The sequence below is a fragment of the Aotus nancymaae genome, unplaced genomic scaffold, assembly GCF_030222135.1.
Source record: "Aotus nancymaae isolate 86718 unplaced genomic scaffold, 86718_ANA_hifiasm-v0.15.2.pri h1tg000051l, whole genome shotgun sequence".
NCBI lineage: Eukaryota > Metazoa > Chordata > Mammalia > Primates > Aotidae > Aotus > Aotus nancymaae.
The window spans coordinates 7488245-7509943 of record NW_026988465.1 but is presented as its reverse complement, the minus strand read 5'-3'; the positions used below and the strand labels follow the sequence as shown (position 1 = coordinate 7509943).

Below are 21699 nucleotides of genomic sequence, written 5' to 3'. Positions count from 1 at the left end.
CTCCCATTCTCTAAGCTCAGCCGGGGGGAAGTGTCGCCCCGGGCCAAACATATGCTTCTTTCCAGCGCGCTAATCCACCTTCAGCGTGGAGGCATAATTGCTCGAGTGTCCATGGATTCTCGGCGCTTTGTCCCTCGCTGGCTCCCATCAGCCCTGGCACACGCCATTTCAATCAAATCTTTTCAGAAAACTGTCTCCTTTTATCAAGTCCCAGCCCCTGTGAACGACGGGAGCATTTAACAAAACACCCTCCGTGTTCCGCCCGCCTCCCTCGGCCCTGGCGGAGCAGGGAGCTGCGATTATTGCATCAACTTTTCACTGAGTTCAGTCTCCGAGAAAGGGGATGAGGAGGATGCAGAGAGACAGAGAAGGCGAGAGCGAGCGCAAACGACCGACCAAAAAGCAACATCAGCACCCCATACCCCAAACGGGTCTTTTCTAAGCCCTTGGTGTCAGGTGTATTGGAAAGAAAGGTCAAAGGTCACCCTCAGAAAACATGTTTCATCTTTTTTTTTTTTCTTTGAAACCACTGAAATCGACAGCTTCTGTGGAGTGTTTGGGCAGTCCGGTGGGATAAAAAGGCAGAAACAAGCTCTGTGAAATGGGCCTAGCACCTAGAAGGGTCCTGTCTAAAGGGCATTATTGGTGGTCTCCAACTCGAAACGCTTTGACAAAATATCTCCAGCGCTGATTTCCATGTACATATCCAGTTTCTCTTTTCCTGCCGGTGACAGGCTTGAATAAAAGTTGAATCTGAAGATTTCTGCCTCGGTTAATGCAGAAGTCTCACACACTCCTGATTTTATATTTTGACTGAATTCCTAGCTTCAAGAGAAAAAGCTTGTCATTGATTAGGAGAAAAAGAAAGGAGAAATGAGTGAACAGATGAATTCTCAAAAAGATCTTAGAAGCAGATAGGAAATATTTTTGACGCTGGAGAAAAAAAGTCAAATGGAAAAGACTGGATGTGAAGTTTGATTTTGTGTAGCAATTATTATGCAAATAACACACAAACAGAAGACATTGTAGTTCCATTATGAGAACACAGCCTTGCTGCTTGTTTATAAAATGAGAACGTCAGGGTAACATACAGTTTTCTTCAAATCCCCAAACACTCCATATTGAGACTGATTTAAGTGACTTAAGTAGTTACTTCTGCAGCATTTTTTTTCCCATGATGATCAAGGGGAGGAAGGCAATGTAAATGGACATGGTTCCTTGTTCTACAGTCTTAGAACACAGTGGGCCTTGGTGGCATGAAGTAGCTTCTTGGTGAGTGTCCCATATGTCCAGGCTCATAAGTCCAGGCTAAAGAAGACTGTGAAGAGCTTGAAAGTGATCAGTTGTTTCCTGCTCAAATGGACCCTTCAGTGCCAACCCTACTGGCCTTGGTCCACTTTCAGATTCATATGAAATCATTGCAGTCTCCTGGATTAACTATGGATGAGCCAAATTCACTGTTAATGTTGACATCCAGGTGTTTAAGTCAAACCTCCACCGTCACAGTTTTAAGATAAGGTTGGCAACATGCTGCCTTAAGTCCTCTACAGTGTTCAGGCTGTGGGATGAGAAGTGATAGGACTTTGGGGCAAAGGCTGTCCTGACTCATACTGAAAACTAGAAAATGATGTACATTTCATAGCTTAGTAGCTTCATGTCTTAAGAATGAGAAACCACTTTGTTATGGTTATCAAACAGTAAAGGATGGATAACATCCTTTAAAACCCCAACCATAAGAACTGCCAAGAGAAAGTGAGAGTGATTCTTAAATTTTTATTCATTTGCTTATATTATGATCTTTCTGTAATTACAGAACAAAAGAAAGACTCAGTAACACCAAGACATCCTCCAACCCCCATTTCCACATCCCTATGGTTACTTGGGGGTGAGGGTGGGAGTGGGCAATGGATTCGGAAGGGAACAGTGACCCTGAAAGGAAAAAAGGTTAAGTACTAACCACCAGAATGGCAAGGGTGAAGAGAACCCCCGGTGCGAGAGACTATACTCAATAAACATAGTTTTTGCATATTCTATTTCCTACCATCACCCTCCATAGCCAGTTGAATGGAAGTATCCAAGATAATGGTTTCAAAAAGGCTATTTCCATGGATTATAGGGAGCATGGGAGTGTTGAGTCTTAACCTTGAGGATGTTGCTTCAAGTCAGAATGGTCTGGGAGAGTCCTATGAACTTCAGAGACTGGGAGACTGAGTAGGTTTCTCTTCTTGCAAAATGAGACATGATCAGGTGGTTCCAGCTTCTTGAATCTATTAGAATAAGGTGGGCTTGGGGGAGACCCATTATTAGGAGACAGTGAGTTATAGGGAACCTCTAACCAGCCATGGGACTGCATCTATTAAACCATAGGATAAAGTTCTGATGAGAAACTTCTAAAATTAAACCAGCCTCATTATTAAATGAGACCATTCTTGGAAGGCTTTTTCTTTTCACTCAAAGAGATCAGGGTCTCTCCAAACCCCATCTCTACCACTGCTTCCCATCTCTGCGCTTTATAAGGTTCTGCAGTATCTTGCTGGTTTAGCTCAGGAAAGCCAGGAAGAGGGCTGGGAGGGAAGGCTGGAGTGTCACTCCCTTACACGATCTGGGAAAGCCTGTGTTCCTTAGTGACATAGCTTAGAAGTGGGGAGAATCCACCTGCCTGTTCCTGCAGGGGCCTTTTGCTACTACCTCAATCAGGAGATTTGGAAGGAAGGCTGCTGCTAATTGAACAGGGAGGTACCTCGGGGTATACCCTTGCTATACCCTCTAGTATAAATCCCTTGGTATAACCTCTAGTATAACTCCCAGCCCTTGAAAATTAGTACCATATCAAGAGAATCAAGTCACTGGTCTGTGATTGGAATGTTGGGTAACTTAGGAAAACCATCTCAATTGGTGTTACTAAGTTTGAAGAAAGCTCTTCTAAGGAGAGGAATCTAGAAACAAGAGTTCAGAGATCCCTCTTGAATCTCCTTCCTACCCATGATCTCCCCTGCTCCCCTCACTGAGCATTTTGGCTGAACTTACTGTTTCTTTGTTTTTCCCTCTTTGCTGAGAAAACTTTAAGAACCTTCCACTAGGCTTAGATTTAACCACAACCTTTACTGAATCTGGCTTATGAAAACCAGACTTCTCTAAGAGACGGGTCTTCTGGCAGCAATTAGTCTGACTTTTCTTTAACAAAATTCTTTTTAATGCCATTCAGAAAACAGGTCGGTGGGTAGGAGTCTGTAGCAGGGAGTGTGTATGTGTGTGGGTGAGTACAGGAGGGAGTAGTTGGGGCCAGAAGATGATGTTACAGAGGGCCAATTTGTATGATTTGGTGGAAAAAAGTCCCAATGTTAACACATTAACTTTGGGAGCTGTGAAATATATAATTAGTGCACGGGTTGGGATCCTATTAAAATTGGCTCTATTTCTGAAGGCTGCCCTGAAAATCTGCTTGTTCCTTTCAGGCAAAGTGTAAAACAGCCTTGCCATCTCTCCTTGCCACGTAATTATTTCAAACAGTTTACTACAGCAGTTTGTCTTTAAAAGCAGAGCTTCCTAGAACAAACAAAAGAAAGATCCAATTAGTGAATTTTCAAATGTAGAGGATTCCAGGGGTAGATATGAGGGAAGGGAGAGAGAACTTGGAGGACTAAGGGAACAATAGTATGTCATCAGCCCAGAAGCAGCTTTCTCAGTTTCTGACTCCTGGGGCAGCAGCTCAGCCCCAGACATACCCTCCTCCTCCCCACACGTATTTAAAAATCCAACCCCACAACACACACAACAAACAAGAGACCTATTCATTGAGTCTGCAAAGCCACCTTCTTCTCGTGGTTATGCAAATACGAAATTGAATCAACCGGCTATAACTGTTCAGTCCATTGCTGAAATATGATAGAAAAAAAAGTTGAGTATTCCAAGGAAATTGATTCCAACAGTTCATTTTCAGTTGGTGTGGATGTCTGCGTATCTGAAGGTGGAGACACAAACACATTTTGTTAGAGTTGAGGCTGAAAAGCAGCCTACAATTTTAGATACCCCCTCTACCTTCTCTCCTGGGGAGATAAGAATTTGAGCCATTTGAGACGCAAAGCAGCAAACTCTGGGCAGCCCATCCCCTGGGGGAGAGGACTCCTCTCCGAACTCCCTCCTCCTCCTGGTTTCCCTTCCTGGACAGGACCCGAGGTCCAACTGAATGAAGAGCCCACCCCGGTCGGGAAGACAGCCAGCTCCTGCATTCAATCTTGCCCATAGGAAGGAAGGGTTGTGGAGACGGCCGGTGAGCCCGCTGGGAGCAAACACAGGCTCCCCTTCGCGTTCAGACCTGGGGCCAGGACTTTCTTTAGGCTAGGGAGAGAGCTGCGTCTTGTTCTGGAAAACCAGGGTACACTTAGGGGTTCTCTGCCTTCTCTAGGCCTCTGGAGTAGTTGGTTTAGCAAGCGTATGGACACCCATGCCGGCAGTACCTCAGTTTCCCTAATGCGGAGACTAAGGCAGGAAGTTTTTGAGAGGACCAGGGAAACGCTTGTTTCTTGGGAAATCAACCGGGGATGGGGAGGGCAGCAGGAGGAGGGAGATCAGTCTCTTCCCTGCAGTCCAAGGTGGTGTTTCCTGCCGCGGGACCCTGGGCAGAGTCCCAGTAATCCAATCCCAGCCCAGAACAAGACGTGGAGCAAGCTCTCCACCACCATCTTCATTTTACTCCTTGTCAAAAAAAAAAAAAAAAAAAAAAAAAAAAGAAAAGAAAAAAGAAAAAAGAGGAAAAAAAAATCTTTCTGCACACCCAATACATCATTTCAATAAGAATGACTTCACTTTAATAAAGATTTAATACGTTAAATCTGTCTTTGTCGCTGATTGATGCTCCTTTGTCTTGAAAACGATTTGGGTTTTACTGATCAGGAATTCTGGGGGAAATGCTGTAATTCAGAGTCGCGGGTTGCTATTATTGTTTGGTAACACTTCTTGAAGAGGAAAACATCCCTGTGTGCGCGCTGACACGCACACGCGCTCACACGTTCAGAGGCCTGCTGGCTGCTTCTCCTTAGGCTCTCCGGCGTGAAAACCTAGAAAGCTTTCCTGAACTGCCCGGGACGTGGGGGCAGGGGAGCGCGAGGACAGGAGGGGGCGCGGGCTGGGAGGGGTGGGATGTGGAGCCGAGCGTCTGTTGGAGAATCATTTGCCCTGAATCACAAATTTTCACGGCTTAAAAAGAAAAGGTAAAGCTAATGTCTGGCTCAATTAATAAACATGGTAATTTCACACCCGGAGAAGGACATAATTTCATCCGAGCGCTATCGGCGCCATCACAAAGGGTCAGGGCGCAGCTGCGGCGAACCCAGGTCATTACGGAGTCGCGGAGCGGCTCCCGCGCCCCGGCTCAGCGCGCGCCTCGAGGCGAGGAATGGCTGCGGGCGAGGCCGGGGCTTCCCCCGATAAAGGACTTACCCACCGTGCGGGAAATGGGGCCGCTTTCAGACGAGGTGTAATCAGCTCGCAGACGTAGCGCCCAACACGGCTCCCCCTCCTCCCCCCGTCCCTATTTACTTTTAAAAATAAAAGATGAAACAAGCGAATACCCTCTTCCTATCATCTCAGTCTTTCTCTTCCCTTCTTAGGTCTTTTTAGAACAAAACCACGACCAACACAATATGCAGACGCACACATACCTATTTTTATTTTTTAGAGGCTGTCTTTGATTCGCTGTCAATGGAAACCTATTGTATTTGTAAATTTCAGGACAGTTGTAGTTGATAAATTTCTGGTGTCAAGACTTGGGGCCAGGAGCTGGGAGACAAGATATTAGCTTCAATCTCATAATCTCTTAATCACATTACACTTTAAGTGAGAATGTGTAATTTCACCCATCAATGATTTATTTAAGCATTTGGAGCACAATTACTTGTCTCATACACAAATAGTGACTGGAGCATTGTTTGCTAGAAAGGCACCCTGAGATTTGGGAAACAGAACATATCTTTTCCGTTCCATTACGTGCCCCACCTCGGAATCAAAATTCATCTGTAATCGAGACCCGCAGGGCCAGTCTCCTCAAAGGAAAGGGTCCCAAAGGCAAACCCACCCGAACCACAAGAGGGGCGCCCTTCCCCCTTCTTTGGATTTAGATTTTTAAGCAGATCTTCAAAGCTAAAATAAATGCCCATTAAATAGCTACATGCAAATAGGATGGAGCCGGGCAGCTAAACACACAAAGCCCATCTCACATAAAACAAAAGCATGATTGATGGCAACCCGGATGCTCGTGTGTTTGGAAAAAAAATTATGCTTGTCCAGTCTCCCAGGTGTCTAAATTATTGAAGAGCGATGTGCATATTTCAACGGGAGAAGGTGGCCGAGGTTAGGGACCCGTGGTCGGCGCGAGGAACATCACAGTGTGGTATATTTTTGGGCTGAGAAAGGCTCCCGTGCAAAGAATTTTAACACATTCTTCTCTGGGCCGCCGAGGAGGCAACGCTAACCTGACAGCTCTGGGGCAAATGGTTAGAGAAAATGGATCGCTTTCCTCGGCCCAGGATCCCCCACCGCCCCACCCTGTCCCGGCCAGGCGCGGCGGGTCCCTCAGCAAGGTTGACCGCGACGCCACACACCCCGCCCAGGCTGCAGAGGGCGGTGGGCAGGGCCCAGGAGGTGCAGCCGCTGGGCGGGGCTTGCGCAGCAGCGGGTGCGGATTCCGCGGTACCCAGCCCAGGCGGGAGCATCCACCCGCGACTTGGCTGGGAGCCTCGGCAGCTGAGCTGAGTCTGGGGTCTGCTTCCGTCAGCAGGGCCCAGGGTACTCGGCCCCGGAGAGTGGCGCTCGGAGAGTCGGCCTTTGTTCTAGCACTTTCAGGGCCTAGGAGTTAGGCAACTCTGGGGAGGTGCGAGGGGACGCCCCGTCGGGCGGAGGAGGGCTGAACGGTGGGGGCCGCGCTCGGAACCCGAGGCACAGCTGGGGGAGCAAGTGCAGAACCTGGCAGCTCCTGGGATTTACTGAAGCAGAGTGTGGTAACGCAAGTGGAAATGGAGGGAACTTCGCAGTATCTCACTTTAAATCTAAAAGCAAACATTTGAAAATAAACATGAATCTGTTACTTCTCTCTTTATCTCTTTTTCTCTGCGCTCTTCCTTGTTCCTCTAATTCTGTTTCTCCTCAATTTCTGTCTGTTCTCAACTCCCCAGCCCATCTCTCTCTATTTTTTTCTCTTCCTCCCTTTCCCTCCCCTCTCTCAGCCTTCATAAATATACCAAAGAGAAAAACAACCTCAGCAATTCATGCTCTTAGCCACACGGAGAGTGGATCTGTTCTGCGGGGATCAGGCGTGCCCGCCTGTTGTCCGCGAGGGAACAGACGCCCCTTTTCTTGCTGGGCTGCGGGGAAGACACGCGTGGGCCCCTATATTGTCCTAAGCGTGGGGAAAAACCAGTGTTTCCCACGCATGAAATTCTTTCAAACTTGAATCCATCTTTCTGCTCAAGAGTCAAGCTCAGTGGATTCGTAATAGCAACGACAAAGAGTAATTACATATTAGAAAACAAAACAATAATTACACCACCAACTTGACACACCAGTCAGCGAAGCACAGTCGCCTGGGTTGGAAACAGCAAAGCCCACGGCGCCCGCGGCTGACTCAGCAAATCGGAAAAGCCCCCAGCCCGCGTCCACGTCGGCCCAAGCTGGACAGCAGACGCGCCCCCGTCCCCACCCCAGACATCTACTAACAGGCCTTAGAGGTTTCCCTTAATAAGATCTGATTTGGGAGCTGTATGGCAGAAAAGCATGTCACAAGTACCATAGAACCGGTTTCTTGGAGAGATGTTTTGTTTTTTAATCAAGATGGATACACAGATTCTTGAGTTTGAACTCTTGTTTTATATTTTCACATGTAGAATAGAAAATGCTGGTCTTTGCATGTTAATTTCTCCCAGCACCTGTCACTCGGTTCCTGGTTACTTTATGGCGCCCTCAGGCCAGAGTCCTCGTGTTTCCGCTTTCCTACCCCAAGAGTCAAGGCTCAGGGGCGTTTTTTTTTTTTTTTTTTAAACTTCCTGGGTGTGTGCGCGAGGGGGTGGGGCGGGGGGTGAGGAGGTTAGAGGCTGGTGATTGGCTTGGACTTGGGACCGAGCGAGAGGAGCGTGTTCCTAACCAAGGCCCCTCGCAATTGCGACCACATCCCCAGTTCCTCTGGACCAGTGGTCGGGGAGGGTCCTTTTTCGGGCATTGTTCCCCCCAACCCCTTTCAGGGGATCCAGCACGTCCTCTGGGTCTTCCCGGGGCCCAGGGCTGGACAGTGGATTCGAGATGGGGACGGCTGTGGAGTGTCTGGGGGCAACACCCGTCGGGACTGCCCGCAGCCCGGGGCTCACGGAGGCGGACTCTGATTGACGTCCCGGTGTGAAAGCAAACATGTTCTGTTTGGGCTTGGAGCCCGCGGCTGGAAGATGCAACTGAGCTGGAAACACCGGGCCTCAGTCTGGAAAAGACCGAGCCGGGGCTTCTATTCGGACCTCTCCTCTCGCTTCCCCCAGGCCTGTCTTCCCAGGGTTGAAGCCCGCCTCAAAGGCAAGGGGGTTTGTGCTGAGGGCGTCAGTGCGCTTGTGTCAAGGGGGCGTCGAAGGACAAGAGCCTATCTGGGGACCGTGCCTCGAAAGGCGCGAGCGTGCCACGCACCCTGAGCCCGGGAAAAAGCCCAGAGCGTCGTCTTAGGCCCCAGATAGCTGGAGTGTTGAGGCCCGGGGACCTGCCGCAGGCTGCCCTTATCCAGGCGAGGCCCTCCGCAGGCGGCGAGGGAGTCGGATTTGGCCAAGAAGGGGGAAAGGCCGCAGCGACCCGGGGTGGGCACCTGGGCCTTGGGGAGGGTGGAAAGCCTCCTGGCACAGCCAGGAAAGCGCGCGGGGCCCAGCGCCCTCTGTAGGGCGTACGAGCCTTGCGCTGGGTGGACGGCTCTCCTTTCATCCCCCAGGGCTCAGGGAAGGACAAAGGACCTATAAAAAAAATCTAACAACAACAACAAAAATATCAGCTTGACCCCCAAAAGAACACTGTTTAATGAGGTGGAAAATTCTTCCACACAAATTGCTTTTTCTACTACTTTATGAGAGTTCATAAATGTTAATGAAATCCAGTTACCAAAAAGTAACATACATCATTGCAGCTGAAGGGAGGCAGAGGAAGGAAGGTGGTGGTTAACGTACAATCATAATTAAAATAACAGCAGCGGCAGCAACAATGCTGCCTATGGCTGATGTGGTTGGAGGCTCCGTCCAGAGCCGCACTGTTGTATCCGATCTGAGTTGGCCACGGGTGTTTACCTGGACAGGAACAACAGTGGTAGCAACAGCACCACCACAAATGTAGAAGCGCAGAAACCAGTGGGTCAGAGTGGAAATAAAATCACAAAACACTCCTGTTTCTTTTCTTTTGAAATAGAAAGCTTGTTACAGACTCAAACTTCTTCAAAATCTATGCAGAAAGAAGAGCCCAAGGCAATGCCCAGGAGAAGAGGAGGGGTTATTAAGAGGGTAAGCTCCTATAGCAAGCTATTGCCAGGCTGGAGTGCAGTGGTGCGATCTTACTGCAACCTCCGCCTCACGGGTTCAAGTGATTCTCCTGCTTCAGCCTCCCGAGTAGGACTACACCCACCTCGCCCAGCTAAGTGTTTTTTTTTTTTTTTTTTTTGTAGAGACAGGGTTTCACCATGTTGGCCAGGATGGTCTCCGACTCCCGACCTCGTGATCCGCCCACCTCTGCCTCCCAAAGTGTTGGAATTACAGGTGTGAGCCACCGTGCCTGGCCTTTTTTTTTTTTTTTGGAGAGAATTTCCCAGGCTGGAGCGCAGGGGCGTGATCTTGGATCACGACAACCTCCATCTCCCAGGTTTAAGCGATTCTCCAGCTCATGAGTAGCTGGGATTACAGGTGCCCGCCACCATGCCCAGCAAATTTTTGTGTTTTTAGTAGAGATGGGGTTTCACCACATTGGCTAGGCTGCTCTGGAACTACTGACCTCAGTGATCCGCCCGCCTTGACCTTAGCCACCACACCTGGCTGTCTTCTGACATTTTTATGCCCAGCACCCACCTCAAAGTTTGGTACATAGCATAAGGCTTGTTTTTGCGGAGCTTAAAATGAATGAACTGAGGACAGCATAAGAAGATCCAATGTGAAGGATTTATTCAGGCCCCTGGGTGAGGTTCTGCAGTCTGACAGAAAGGACTGGAGAAGTCATATGGACTCCGCTCAGACATGGGTTTTTATAGGGAGTGAAGGAGCTCGATTGGTTGTGGGAGAGCAGGGTGTGGACAAAGCAGGACTACTATTGGGTAGGGTTACAAGCCTTTGTTTGCATACAGGACTTGGCTGTTATTGGTTAGAATTACTCGGCTGCTATTGGCTAGAAAGACTCGGCTGCTATTGGCTAGAAAGACTCAGCTGCTATTGGCTGGAAAGAGTTGGCTGCTATTGGCTAGAATTACAAGACCTCGTTTGCATACTGGGTTCTTTAAGGGAAGGTCAGGCTGTGCTAGAAGGGGAGAAGCGAACATGCCCGAGCATGTCCGAGCTTTCGGAAAAAGGCGGGTGAGGCGGGTAGTGTACGTCCGTTGTCCCGGCAAGGCAACTGGCCTTACACATAGTAGGAGCTTAATAGGTGTGTGTTGAATAAGTGAATTATTGAATGGACCAACAGCAGAAAATTAAATAACTCAGTGAACAATCTCCTTAATATCTGAAGATGAGCTAAGATGCTCAAGCACTCAGTATTTTCAATATTCACCAAATATTTTTTGATAACATACTACGTGTCAGGAACTGTTCCAGGTACTGGAGATATAGTAAGCAAACAAAACAGACAGAAACCCATCTTATTATGAAGCTTATATTTTAAATTGGCCTGTTTTGGTTGATTTATTATTTTATATGGCTGGGCAAACGGCCTCCTGTCTAACTTTGGGAAAACAATTTTCACCCTCCAAATTCTTCTTTATGAAGTGGAATTGAGGAGAGAGATGTAAGTCTATTGATGAAAGTCATATAAAGAATATGGTTGTAAGGAAGATGTTTTATATTTCCTTAATGGAACCATTTTTCTATGGCTTTATTTGTTACGAGTGAATTGTGTGTGTGTGTGTGTGTGTGTGTATATATATATATATATATATATATATATTTTTTTTTTTTTTTGAGCTGGAGTTTTGCTCTTGTTGCCCAGCCTGGAATGCAATGGCGGGATCTCGGGTCACTGCAACCTCTGCCTCCTGGGTTCAAGCGATTCTCCTGCCTCAGCCTCCTGAGTAGCTGGGATTACAGGCCTGAGCCACGACGCCTAACTAATTTTGTATTTTTAGTAGAGGCTCCATGTTGGTCAAGCTGGTCTCAAACTCCTGACCTCACGTGATCTGCCCACCTCGGCCTCCCAAAGTGCTGGGATTACAGTCATGAGCCACTGAGCCCGGCTAGGAGTCAAAAATATTTATTAGTTTTAAATAGCTAGAACAATTTGAATATTTTTCTGTTTCCCTTGAGAGCTGCTGGAATCACAGTATTCTGGATTTGCACATATTTCATAATATTTTATGTAATCTAAAGACAAGTACTTTCTTAACAAATAGGGAATAAAAAATACAAGTATTAATACTAATAACTATTTTATTTTTTTTTTTAGCCATTATCTTTTGCTAGTTATTGCGCTCAGTGCCACATAGGCTTTACCTCATTTAAACTCTCAGCAATCATTTGAGATAGATGAGGGAAACAAGGCTGAGAGCAGGTAAGTGATGGGGCTTAGGCCACCAGTGAGAAACCGGCAGTGCCTCATCTGGAACTCAGGTATCCGTTACGGTAGCATGAAAAGTCTACTACCCTAGGAGTTCCAGTCATTTGCCCTCAGCTTTCTTGTCTATAAAATGCAGTTAAAGGCTGGGCGGGGTGGCTCACACCTGTAATCCCAGCACTTTGGTAGGCTGAGGCAGGTAGATCACGAGGTCAAGAGATTGAGATCATCCTGGCCAATGTGGTCTCTATTAAAAACACAAAAATTAGCTGGACGTGGTGGCGGGCACCTGTAATCCCAGCTACTCAGGAGGCTGAGGCAGGAGAATCACTTGAACCCGGGAGGCGGAGGTTGCAGTGAGCTGAGATTATGTCATGCACCACTGCACTCCAGCCTGGCGACAGAGCGAGACTTTGGGAAAAAAAAAATGCGGTTAATACCCATCTAGTCTACATTATTCACAGTGTGGTGAAGATAAAATTTCATCTATTTATGAAAACACTTTGTAAATGTTAGAATGCTCCATGAATATACTGTTGTTTTTGTTATTATCATATGCTGTTTCTTATCTGTAATTGTTAGTATCTACAATAACCTACTCTGCAGCAGCAACCATGGACATTGATTGAAATTTGGCTGAGTGTTTTGGAACATGAGTGGTAATGGATCTGTTAAGAATGAGATAGGGAGACTCCTGGTTTAATGGAGAAAATACTGTTGGAGAAGATGTGGCTGTTCCCACTGAGTCTCCGTGCATCCTGTGGGATCTCAGGGTCTGGCAGGAGTGGGTTTCTGGCATCCCACTCCCAATCTTTTTTAGGGATATCCTTCCTCCTAATTGCAGGGTGCTCTGTTCTGCCTTCCCTGGGCCATTAGCCCTGCAGTTGGCCATCACTCTAGGCAACCAGTCCAGGTACAACAGTGAGAAAGGTTAAGTGTTCATTTTTGTGAGTAAACTTGCAATGCTGCTTTGAGACAACTTAATTACTACTTCCTGCACACTATTGTATCTGGTAGAGAAATGGTCACAAAGACATCAAACAAACATCAAGTCTCTGTCACTGCCTCCTGCACCTGTCATCCTCCAAAAAGTAGGCAAGACTTTGTGGGTGTTTGGAAACCTAATGTCTTTACACAGTAGTCACGTGGCTGAGGCAACACCTGGAGATACCTTTAATGTTTGAATCTCTGGTCAGTTAGTCAAGGAATGAAGAGGTAGAGCTATTAAGAACGTACTGGCTTCTGAATTGTGCCAATCAATCTTTATATTTCATTTATTCATCTGTTCATTCATTTATTCAACACTTTTGAGCTCTTTTCTAGGAAGCAAAAAAAAAAAAAAAAAGAAATCCCATTGAGGATTTTATTGCCTGGTGGGAGGCCGATTACTACAAATATAATTACAGAACAGTGAAGTAAGTTCCAATAAAGATTTATACACAGAATGGGACTGGATTGGTTACTCATTTTGATATATGGAATTAGGCTACAGCATGAATTCTTAACCAGGGTGATACTGTCTTCAAAAAGGCAAAAATTGGTTCCTCGGAGATTAAACAGATCCCAGATATTACAGTGGTCTGTGGTCCTTCAGATTAACCCTACCTGACAAAAATGTGACTCCTTTGTATGTAATTTCTCTTGTTAGACTTTATATTGAGGGGGCGAGAATAGTGAGAAATTGAGAACCGCTGGGCTAGATAGGGGAATTTGACCTAGTAACTTCAGGCTGAGACTGTTTAATACTTGTAAGGCCGGTTCTCTCACCAGGAGCTCCAACACACACCCCCACTCTTTTTTCCGAAAGCTCGGACAAGCTCAGACATGCTCGGGCAAGCTCGGACATGATCTGGCGAGCTGAGACCTGCTCAGGCATGTTCCCTTCTCCCCTTCTCCCACAGCCTGGCCTTCCCTTAAAGAGCCCAGTATGCAAACGAGGTCTTGTAACTCTAGCCAATAGTAGTTATTGTAATTCTAACCAATAGCAGCCAAATCCTGTATGCAAACAAAGGCTTGTAACTCTATCCAATAGTAGTCCTGCTTTGTCTACACCCTGCTCTCCCACAACCAATCGAGCTCCTTCACTCCCTATAAAAACCCATGTCTGAGAGGCGTCCGTGTGACTTCTCCGGCTCCTCCTGTCAGACCGCAGCACCTCACCCGGGAGCCTGAATAAACCTTTCACATAGGATCTTCTTGTGCTGGCCTCAGTTTTTTCCTTTTAAACTTGGCGAGAACAAACCTTACAATACTACTAGTTTAGGCCAGGCATGATGGCTCACACCTGTAATTCTAGCACTTTGGGAGGCCGAGATGGGCAAATCACCTGAGGTCAGGGGTTTGAGACCAGCCTGGCTAACATGGTGGTCTCTACTAAAAAACCTGGTCTCTACTAAATATACCTGGTGGTATCTACAAAAATACAAACCTGGTCTCTACTAAAAATGCAAAATTTAGCTGGGCGTGGTAGTGCATGCCTGTAATCCCAACTACCTGGGAGGCTGAGGCAGGAGAATTGCTGGAACCAGGAGGCAGAGGCTACAGTGAGCTGAGATCTTGCCACTGCACTCTTCAGCCTGGGCGATAGTGAGACGCCGTCTCAAAAAAAAAAAAAAAAAAAAGAAACTACTAGTTTAGCGATCATGGTTGACTTGTCTAGTTGGTTAAAAAAGCAGCAACTGCTTTGTCTGCTTTGTCCAAAAATGTTATCATTTTACTGATTAAAAAATCCCCCTGATTCATGGCTTGATGTAGAGAAACACCTCACCCCATGCCTCATAAAATAGGGAATGAATTCTCAAATATTCCTATAGTTCCCTCAGAAATTAGTTAACCTGCCAGCTGTGGTGGTTCATGCCTGTAATACCAGCACATTGAGAGGCTGAGGTGGGCGGATCACCTGAAGTCGGGAGTTGGAGACCAGCCTGACCAACATGGAGAAATCCCGTCTCTATTAAAAATACAAAATTATTTGGACATGGTGGCGCATGACTGTAATCCCAGCTACCCTGGAGGCTGAGGCAGGAGAATCCCTTGAACCTGGGAGGTGCAGGTGGCGGTGAGCCGAGATTGCACCGTTGCACTTCAGCCTGGTCAATAAGAGCAAAACTCCATCTCAGAAGAAAAAGAAAGAAAAGAAAAGAAATTAGTTAACCCTGGAGAAGCACCAAAAGCAACATTTGGCCTCAGTTTCCCTGCTGCAAAACAAAGCTGCTAGATAAAACACTGAAATCCCCAGAAGGGTGAGCGTTTGTACAGACGAATTTCCATGTTATTAATTATAAGTTAATAATATGTTCAATTATTGTTGAATTTGCAAATGTTTCCTTTTATTTATGCAGAGGTTAAGATATCAACTTTTAAAACACAGAGAAAGCAATAAAATCCAAGGCCAGGCATGGTGGCTCACACCTATAATCCCAGCACTTATGGAGGCCGAGGTGGGTGGATTATCTGAGCTCAGGAGTTCGAGGCCAGACTGACCAGCATGGTGAAACCCCGTCTCTGCTAAAAAATATAAAAATTAGTTGGGTGTGGTAGCACACACCTGTAATCCCAGCTACTCAGGAGGCTAAGGCAGGAGAATCTCTTGAACCTGGGAGGCAGAGGTTGCAGTGAACCGAGATCGCGCCACTGCACTCCGGCCTGCATAACAAGAGCGAAACTCTGTCTGAAAAAAAAGAAAAAAAGGCAATAAAACACAAGGTTGTCTGTAATTTATTCTTTTGGTTTGCAGCTTTTATCCTTTGGGCTAACTGTAATTACCACTTCCATATTTTGCCTAAAGCTTAACCTAAGACATTGCTGAGCCCAAGATCTGAAATTTTGGAGACAGCTTTGGAAGGAATTTTTCACTATATAAAGACATTTAAACAGTAGAACATAAGACAAGTTGGAAAATGCGCTAATAGACTCTAACAATCGAGGAAGCAGAAACGATCGTAATTACTGAACAAGTGAGTGAAGACGGGGAGGAAAGGTGGCCTGAGGGAGAAAAGGGGATGAAAATGGTCACAAAAATAGCTTTACCTGAAATGGGCTTATTTACAAAGAATAATAGCGCCCCCTTTTCCCCTTCCACCAAAGTTTAAAAAATAAAAAACCCTGCCACCCACACAGACGTCCTGGGTAGTCCTAAGGAGTCAGTGAACACAGGAGGGTGCGCTGGCAGAAAATCTGGCTTGGGACTCATTGCAACAAAGGGCAAAGCCCAGTCAGCTGCAGTTAGTGACTTCCCCAAACAAGGCTAAGGGGGCGGGGGTGGGAACCAGCACACAGTACTTCTTGAATCGCATTTCAATCCATCTGGTGCAGAAGACTCTGTTTGGGGCCATGGGTAGATATAAACCTTTATATATAAACCCTTCTTGTGTGAAGTGGCCACTTGTGCAGTTACATGCCACAGTCACATAGACAGGGACACAAAAGCCATTTGTTAATGCTTCAGACAAGGCTGTAGGGGAAGCATGAGAAGGTTGACCCACATTCCTGAGTGAATGTAACAAACAATTCTTCTCATTCACACCATATGAGTATTGACTGTTTTATTGTAGTCTTGTTATTGTGGCTTTTATTCCTTTAATGACACCATTTCCAAAAGTTTAAAAGTTGACTGCTAACATTTGCTTCACTCTAAATCTTAAAGGAAACTCATTTTTAAACTCCCAAATATTTCTATCTTTTTATCTACGACATTAGATCTCTTCAAGGAAATAACCCCACTCTAAAGTAGAGATGGGTATGCTTGGAGTTGTCTGTGGTTTAGTGGAAAGAGGAGTGGGTTTGGATGCTGAGGAATTGGCAGTTTTGGGCTGTGGGTGAGCCACTTACAATGGGTATATTTCCATTTTCTCATCTGTAAAATGACCATTGTAATATATACATATATTATATATAATACACACACACACACTCCATAGGGATTTTGGGTAGATTAGGTGAAATAAAGACTACCATAAAACTGCAGAGTGCTTTGACAATGTAAAGGTGGTTTTATAATCAGGCTGGGAATGAACTAACACCAAGACCTTCCCTCCGAGAGCCTCCTATCCAGGTATTCTTCACTCCAGTCCACTGGCCACACTGGGTTAATGCTGAGTGTTTCATTGTAGCCTAGAATTATATTCCTAAACATGGGTCCACTTACATCAATTGCCTCCTTGAAAAACTGCAGCAGTCCCTCTTTTGTAAAAATTAACTTCCGCTTAGCCTAGCAGGTAAGCTCTTTCCCGATCCCACCCCAAACTGCCCTTCTAGACTTTTGTTCCATTAAATGCCTGCAAACACCCTATGTTTTGGCTGAGCCAGTCTTCCTGCTTTGCCTTGAATATGTCAGGAACTTACAGGACTCCTCCTGACCTTTGCTCAGCCTAGAATGCCATTCCTCTCACTCAGAAAATGAAAAAAAACTTTCTTACCCTCTAAATTCCAGCTTACAAATTCATCTCATAAAGCATCTCTAATCTCCCCAGTCAGAAGCAATTGTCTCTTCTCCTGACTTTATCAAATATTTCTTGTAACTTTATTGAACCCTGCTTTAACTCTGTTTGACCCCTGCTGCTGTGATCCTGGCATCATCATCATTACTTAGCCAATATCCTTTATCTATATAACGAAGTTAATAAATGTAATGTTCATGTTTCAGCTGCAATGAGGAATAATAAGGCCAGCGGAAGCTGGCCGTGAACATGGTTCCATTTCCCCGGCTGCGCTTCTTCATGCCCGGCTTTGCCCCGCTTACCAGCCGGGGCAGCCAGCAGTACCGGGCCCTGACTGTGGCTGAGCTCACTCAGCAACTCTTCGATGCTAAGAATATGATGGCCGCCTGTGACCCCCGTCACGGCCGCTACCTAACCGTGGCTGCCGTTTTCAGAGGTCGCATGTCCATGAGGGAGATGGATGAGCAAATGTTCAACATTCAGAATAAGAACAGCAGCTACTTTGTCGAGTGGCTCCCTCACAACGTGAAAACAGCCATTTGTGACATCCCACCCCGGGGGCTAAAAATGTCGGCCACCTTCATCGGTAACAACGCAGCCATCCAAGAGCTCTTCAAACGCATCTCCGAACAGTTCACAGCTATGTTCAGGCGCAAGGCCTTCCTGCACTGGTACACGGGCGAGGGCATGGATGAGATGGAGTTCACCAAGGCCGAGAGCAATCTTAACGACCTGGTGTCAGAATACCAGCAATACCAAGATGCCACAGCTGAGGAGGAGGAGTTTGAGGAGTGTGCTGAGGAGGAGGAAGTAGCCTAGAAGCTTCCTTTTTTAGGTAAAGGGGGAAGCAGTGTGGATTCTTCAGTGTGTTCTGATAGCCATTGTCACTACGCACTTCTTTGAGTCTTACATCTCCTCCTGCTGCATTTTAAAGCTTTTTTTTTTTTTTTTGAGACGGAGTTTCGCTCTTGTTACCCAGGCTGGAGTGCAATGGCGCGATCTCGGCTCACTGCAACCTCCGCCTCCTGGGTTCAGGCAATTCTCCTGCCTCAGCCTCCTGAGTAGCTGGGATTACAGGCACGTGCCACCATGCCCAGCTAATTTTTTGTATTTTTAGTAGAGACAGGGTTTCACCATGTTGACCAGGATGGTCTCGATCTCTTGACCTCGTGATCCACCCGCCTTGGCCTCCCAAAGTGCTGGGATTACAGGCGTGAGTAAAACATTTTCATAGTAAGTAGTTTGGCCTAATAAAACATTCTTACAGCAAAAATAAATAAATAAATACATAAATAAAAATAATAATAATAAGGCATGGGGAATAGTCTCATTGTGTTTTGTGTTGGGTTAGTTGTATACGTCTGTTTCCCTTACTGAGTGGGATAACGAGTTTATTGAGGGTAGGGCCTATGCTTTACATATATCTGTGTTCTCCATAGTGATTGGCAGGGGATCTTGCATCTAAAGTAACTATTCTTGGCTGGAAAAATGTTAAACAAGAGACAGTCATCAAAGGAGATTTGGAAATGGGTGCGTTTAGAGAGAAAAACGTGTTCTTAAAAAGCAGTGACTAAATTCAGTTTCCTGATTTTTCAATTCAATAGATCTTTTTCATTTTTATTTTATTTTGAGATGGAGTCTCACTCTGTTACCAGGCTGGAGTGCAGTGGTATGATCTTGGCTCACTGTAATCTCTGCCTCCTGGATACAAGCGATTCTCCTGCCTCAGCCTCCCAGGTAGCTGGGACTACAGGCCCACGACCACCCAGCTAATTTTTGTATTTTTAGTAGAGATGTGGTTTCACCATGTTGGGCAGGATGGTCTTCAATCTCTTGACCTCGTGATCCACCTGCCTTGGCCTCCCAAAATGCTAGGATTACAGGCGTGAGCCACTGCACCAGGCATCTTTTAAAATTTTTAATGTTAGCATTTCTTTTTTGCACACGGCAAGAAAAAATAAAACAGTATAAAAGGAAACACTGCAAAAAATTTTCCCATCCTGTATATTACCAGTTGAATGGTGTCCCTCAAAAAGATATGTTGAAGTCCTAACCCCTAGTGCCTCCGAATGCACCTGATTTGGAAATTGGGTTGTCGCAGATCTAATTAGTTAAGCTGGGGTCATGAGTCAGGGGCCCTTGTTACAATATGACCGGTGTCCTTATAGGAAGGAAGAGGGAAGTTTGGACACAGACACAGACACAGACAGACAGACAGAACACCTGTAAAGTCAGAGGCAGTGAGTGGAGCGATGCATCTGCAAGCCGAGGATCCCCAAGGACTGCCAGCACCACCACCACCAGAACTTAGAAAGAGCCAAAGAGGGATTCCATGCAGAGTTTTAGAGGTAGCATGACACCTTGGTTTTGGTCTTCTAGGCTCTAAAACTGTAAAATAATAAAATAATAAATTCCTTTTTTTTTTTTTGTTTAGAGACAGGGTCTTGCTCTGTGGCCCAGGCTGGAGTGCAGGGGTGGGATCATAGCTCACTGCACTTGTTTTTTTTTTTAGACAGAGTTTCGCTTTTGTCTCCAGGCTGGAATGTAATGGCATGATCTCGGCTCACTGCAACCTCTGCCTCCTGGGTTTAAGCGATTCTCCTGCCTCAGCCTCCGAAGTAGCTGGGATTACAGGTGCCTACACCACGCCCAGCTAATTTTTATATTTTTAGTAGAGACCAGGTTTCACCATGTTGGCCAGGCTGGTCTTGAACTCCTAACCTCAGGTGATCCACCCTCTTTGGCCTCCCAAAGTGCTGGGATTACAGTCATGAGCCCCCGGGCCCAGCCTCACTATGCTTTTGAGCTCCTGAGCTGAAGCGATCCTCCCCTCTCAGCCTCCCAAGTAGCTGGGTCTACAGGTTCATGCCATTATGCCTGACTAATTTTTCTATTTTTTAGTTTTGTAGAGATGGGGCCCTGTCATGTTGCCCAGGCTTGTCTTGAACTCCTGGCCTCAAGTTAGCCTTTTGTCTTGGCCTTCCAAAGAACTGGGATTATAGATATGAGCCAACACTGCCTCCAGCCTTAATTTCTGTTGTTTGTAGTCACATGATTTGTGGCACTTGATTATGGCAGCTGTAAGAAGCAATACATCATTTTTCTATCTTTGGGTTTCTCTGTTCAGAGGCAATAGATGTTAGTACCTCTCATAGTTTTATATATATATATATTTTAATTTAAAAATCAATGTGTTAGATTTTTGAATAGATAATATATTCACATGGGTCAAAAATAAAAATACATAAAACATTATACAGTCAAAATTTCTCTTATTCTGTAAGTTTTTTTCTATTTTTATAATTATTTACTTTTTTTTTTTGCCTTTTAAAACATTGTTAAAAACCTTAAGATGCAAACACATACATCTAGGTCTACACAGGGCCAGGATCATCAACATCAGTATCTTCTGCCTCTGCGTCGTGCCCCACTGGAAGGTTTCAGGGGCAGTCACACATGGAGCTGTCATTTCTTGTGGTAACAATGCCTTCTTCTGGAATACCTCCTGAAAGAACTGCCTGGGCTGTTCCATAGTTGCCTTTTAAAAATATAAGTAGCAAGGTACATTGTAAAATGACGATAAAAAGTATGGTGCAGTAACTACGTAAGCCAGTAATATAGTCATTTATTATCACTGTCGAGTGTTATGAGTCATACTCATAATAGCATGTGCTCTACTTTCACATGACTGGCAGTGAAGTGGGTTTGTTTACACCAGCATCACCACAAACAGGTGAGTAATGCATTGCACTAAGACATTGCAATGACGACAACGTCACTAGGCAATAGGAATTTTTCAGCTCCGTGATAATCTTATGGGACTGCCATGGTATACGCAGTTTGTCGCTGAGCATCATTTTGTGTCACATGACTGTACAGGTTATAGCTCTCTATCTTCTTCTTCATAATTGAAATCTATTATATGCATTGTTCTTCACCTTGTCTTTTTTTCTTTCCTGCTAGAAAAAGTATTTTTCCGTCATTTTCTGTTCAAAATTCCTCTAGCATGGAAACTCATGAATATAGTTTCTCCTTCATGGTTAAGGAGAAAGGGAAGTGAGGCCTTCATGAAGATCGCCTTCCACCTCAGTGTCAGAATTAGGCTTACTTTCTAGGTGTCTGTACTTTAGGACTCATAAGTTGTAGAAGAAATATGCCAGCCAAGACTGCAAATGTCTAGAGTGCTGCTTCTTGTATGGGGAGATCCATGGAAACAGATTCATGGAAACCAGGGTGACCTGAGACTGAAGCTTCCAAACCCAAGCAGCCTCTTGGGGTTGGTGGCATGGAGAAGGATGAGTGGGAACGGGTTGGTGTTTCGTGTCTCCATGATACCAAGGAGTCTTTATGGTTTGGTGGGGTGCTCAGAGGGAGATGGGCATCCTGATGTCTGATAGCCATGCGATTCTGGCAGGCTAGAGGTTTTCTGATTTATAGAGGAATGGTTCAAGAGAGCATGGGGTTTAATTAAAAGCACTGGTTTTGAAGCTGGTTGTTTGGATTG

At 45.7% G+C, this 21699-nt stretch overlaps 1 protein-coding gene across 1 annotated transcript; it reads left to right on the top strand.

The window, feature by feature from the left end:
• Nucleotides 1-10529: 10529 nt before the first annotated feature.
• LOC105708656 (tubulin beta chain) lies at nt 10530-18014 on the top strand. Its single transcript, XM_064362929.1, has 3 exons — nt 10530-10620; nt 13528-13629; nt 17422-18014. Exons 1-3 carry the CDS (start codon nt 10530-10532, stop codon nt 18012-18014), a joined length of 786 nt encoding a protein of 261 aa, XP_064218999.1.
• Nucleotides 18015-21699: the final 3685 nt, after the last annotated feature.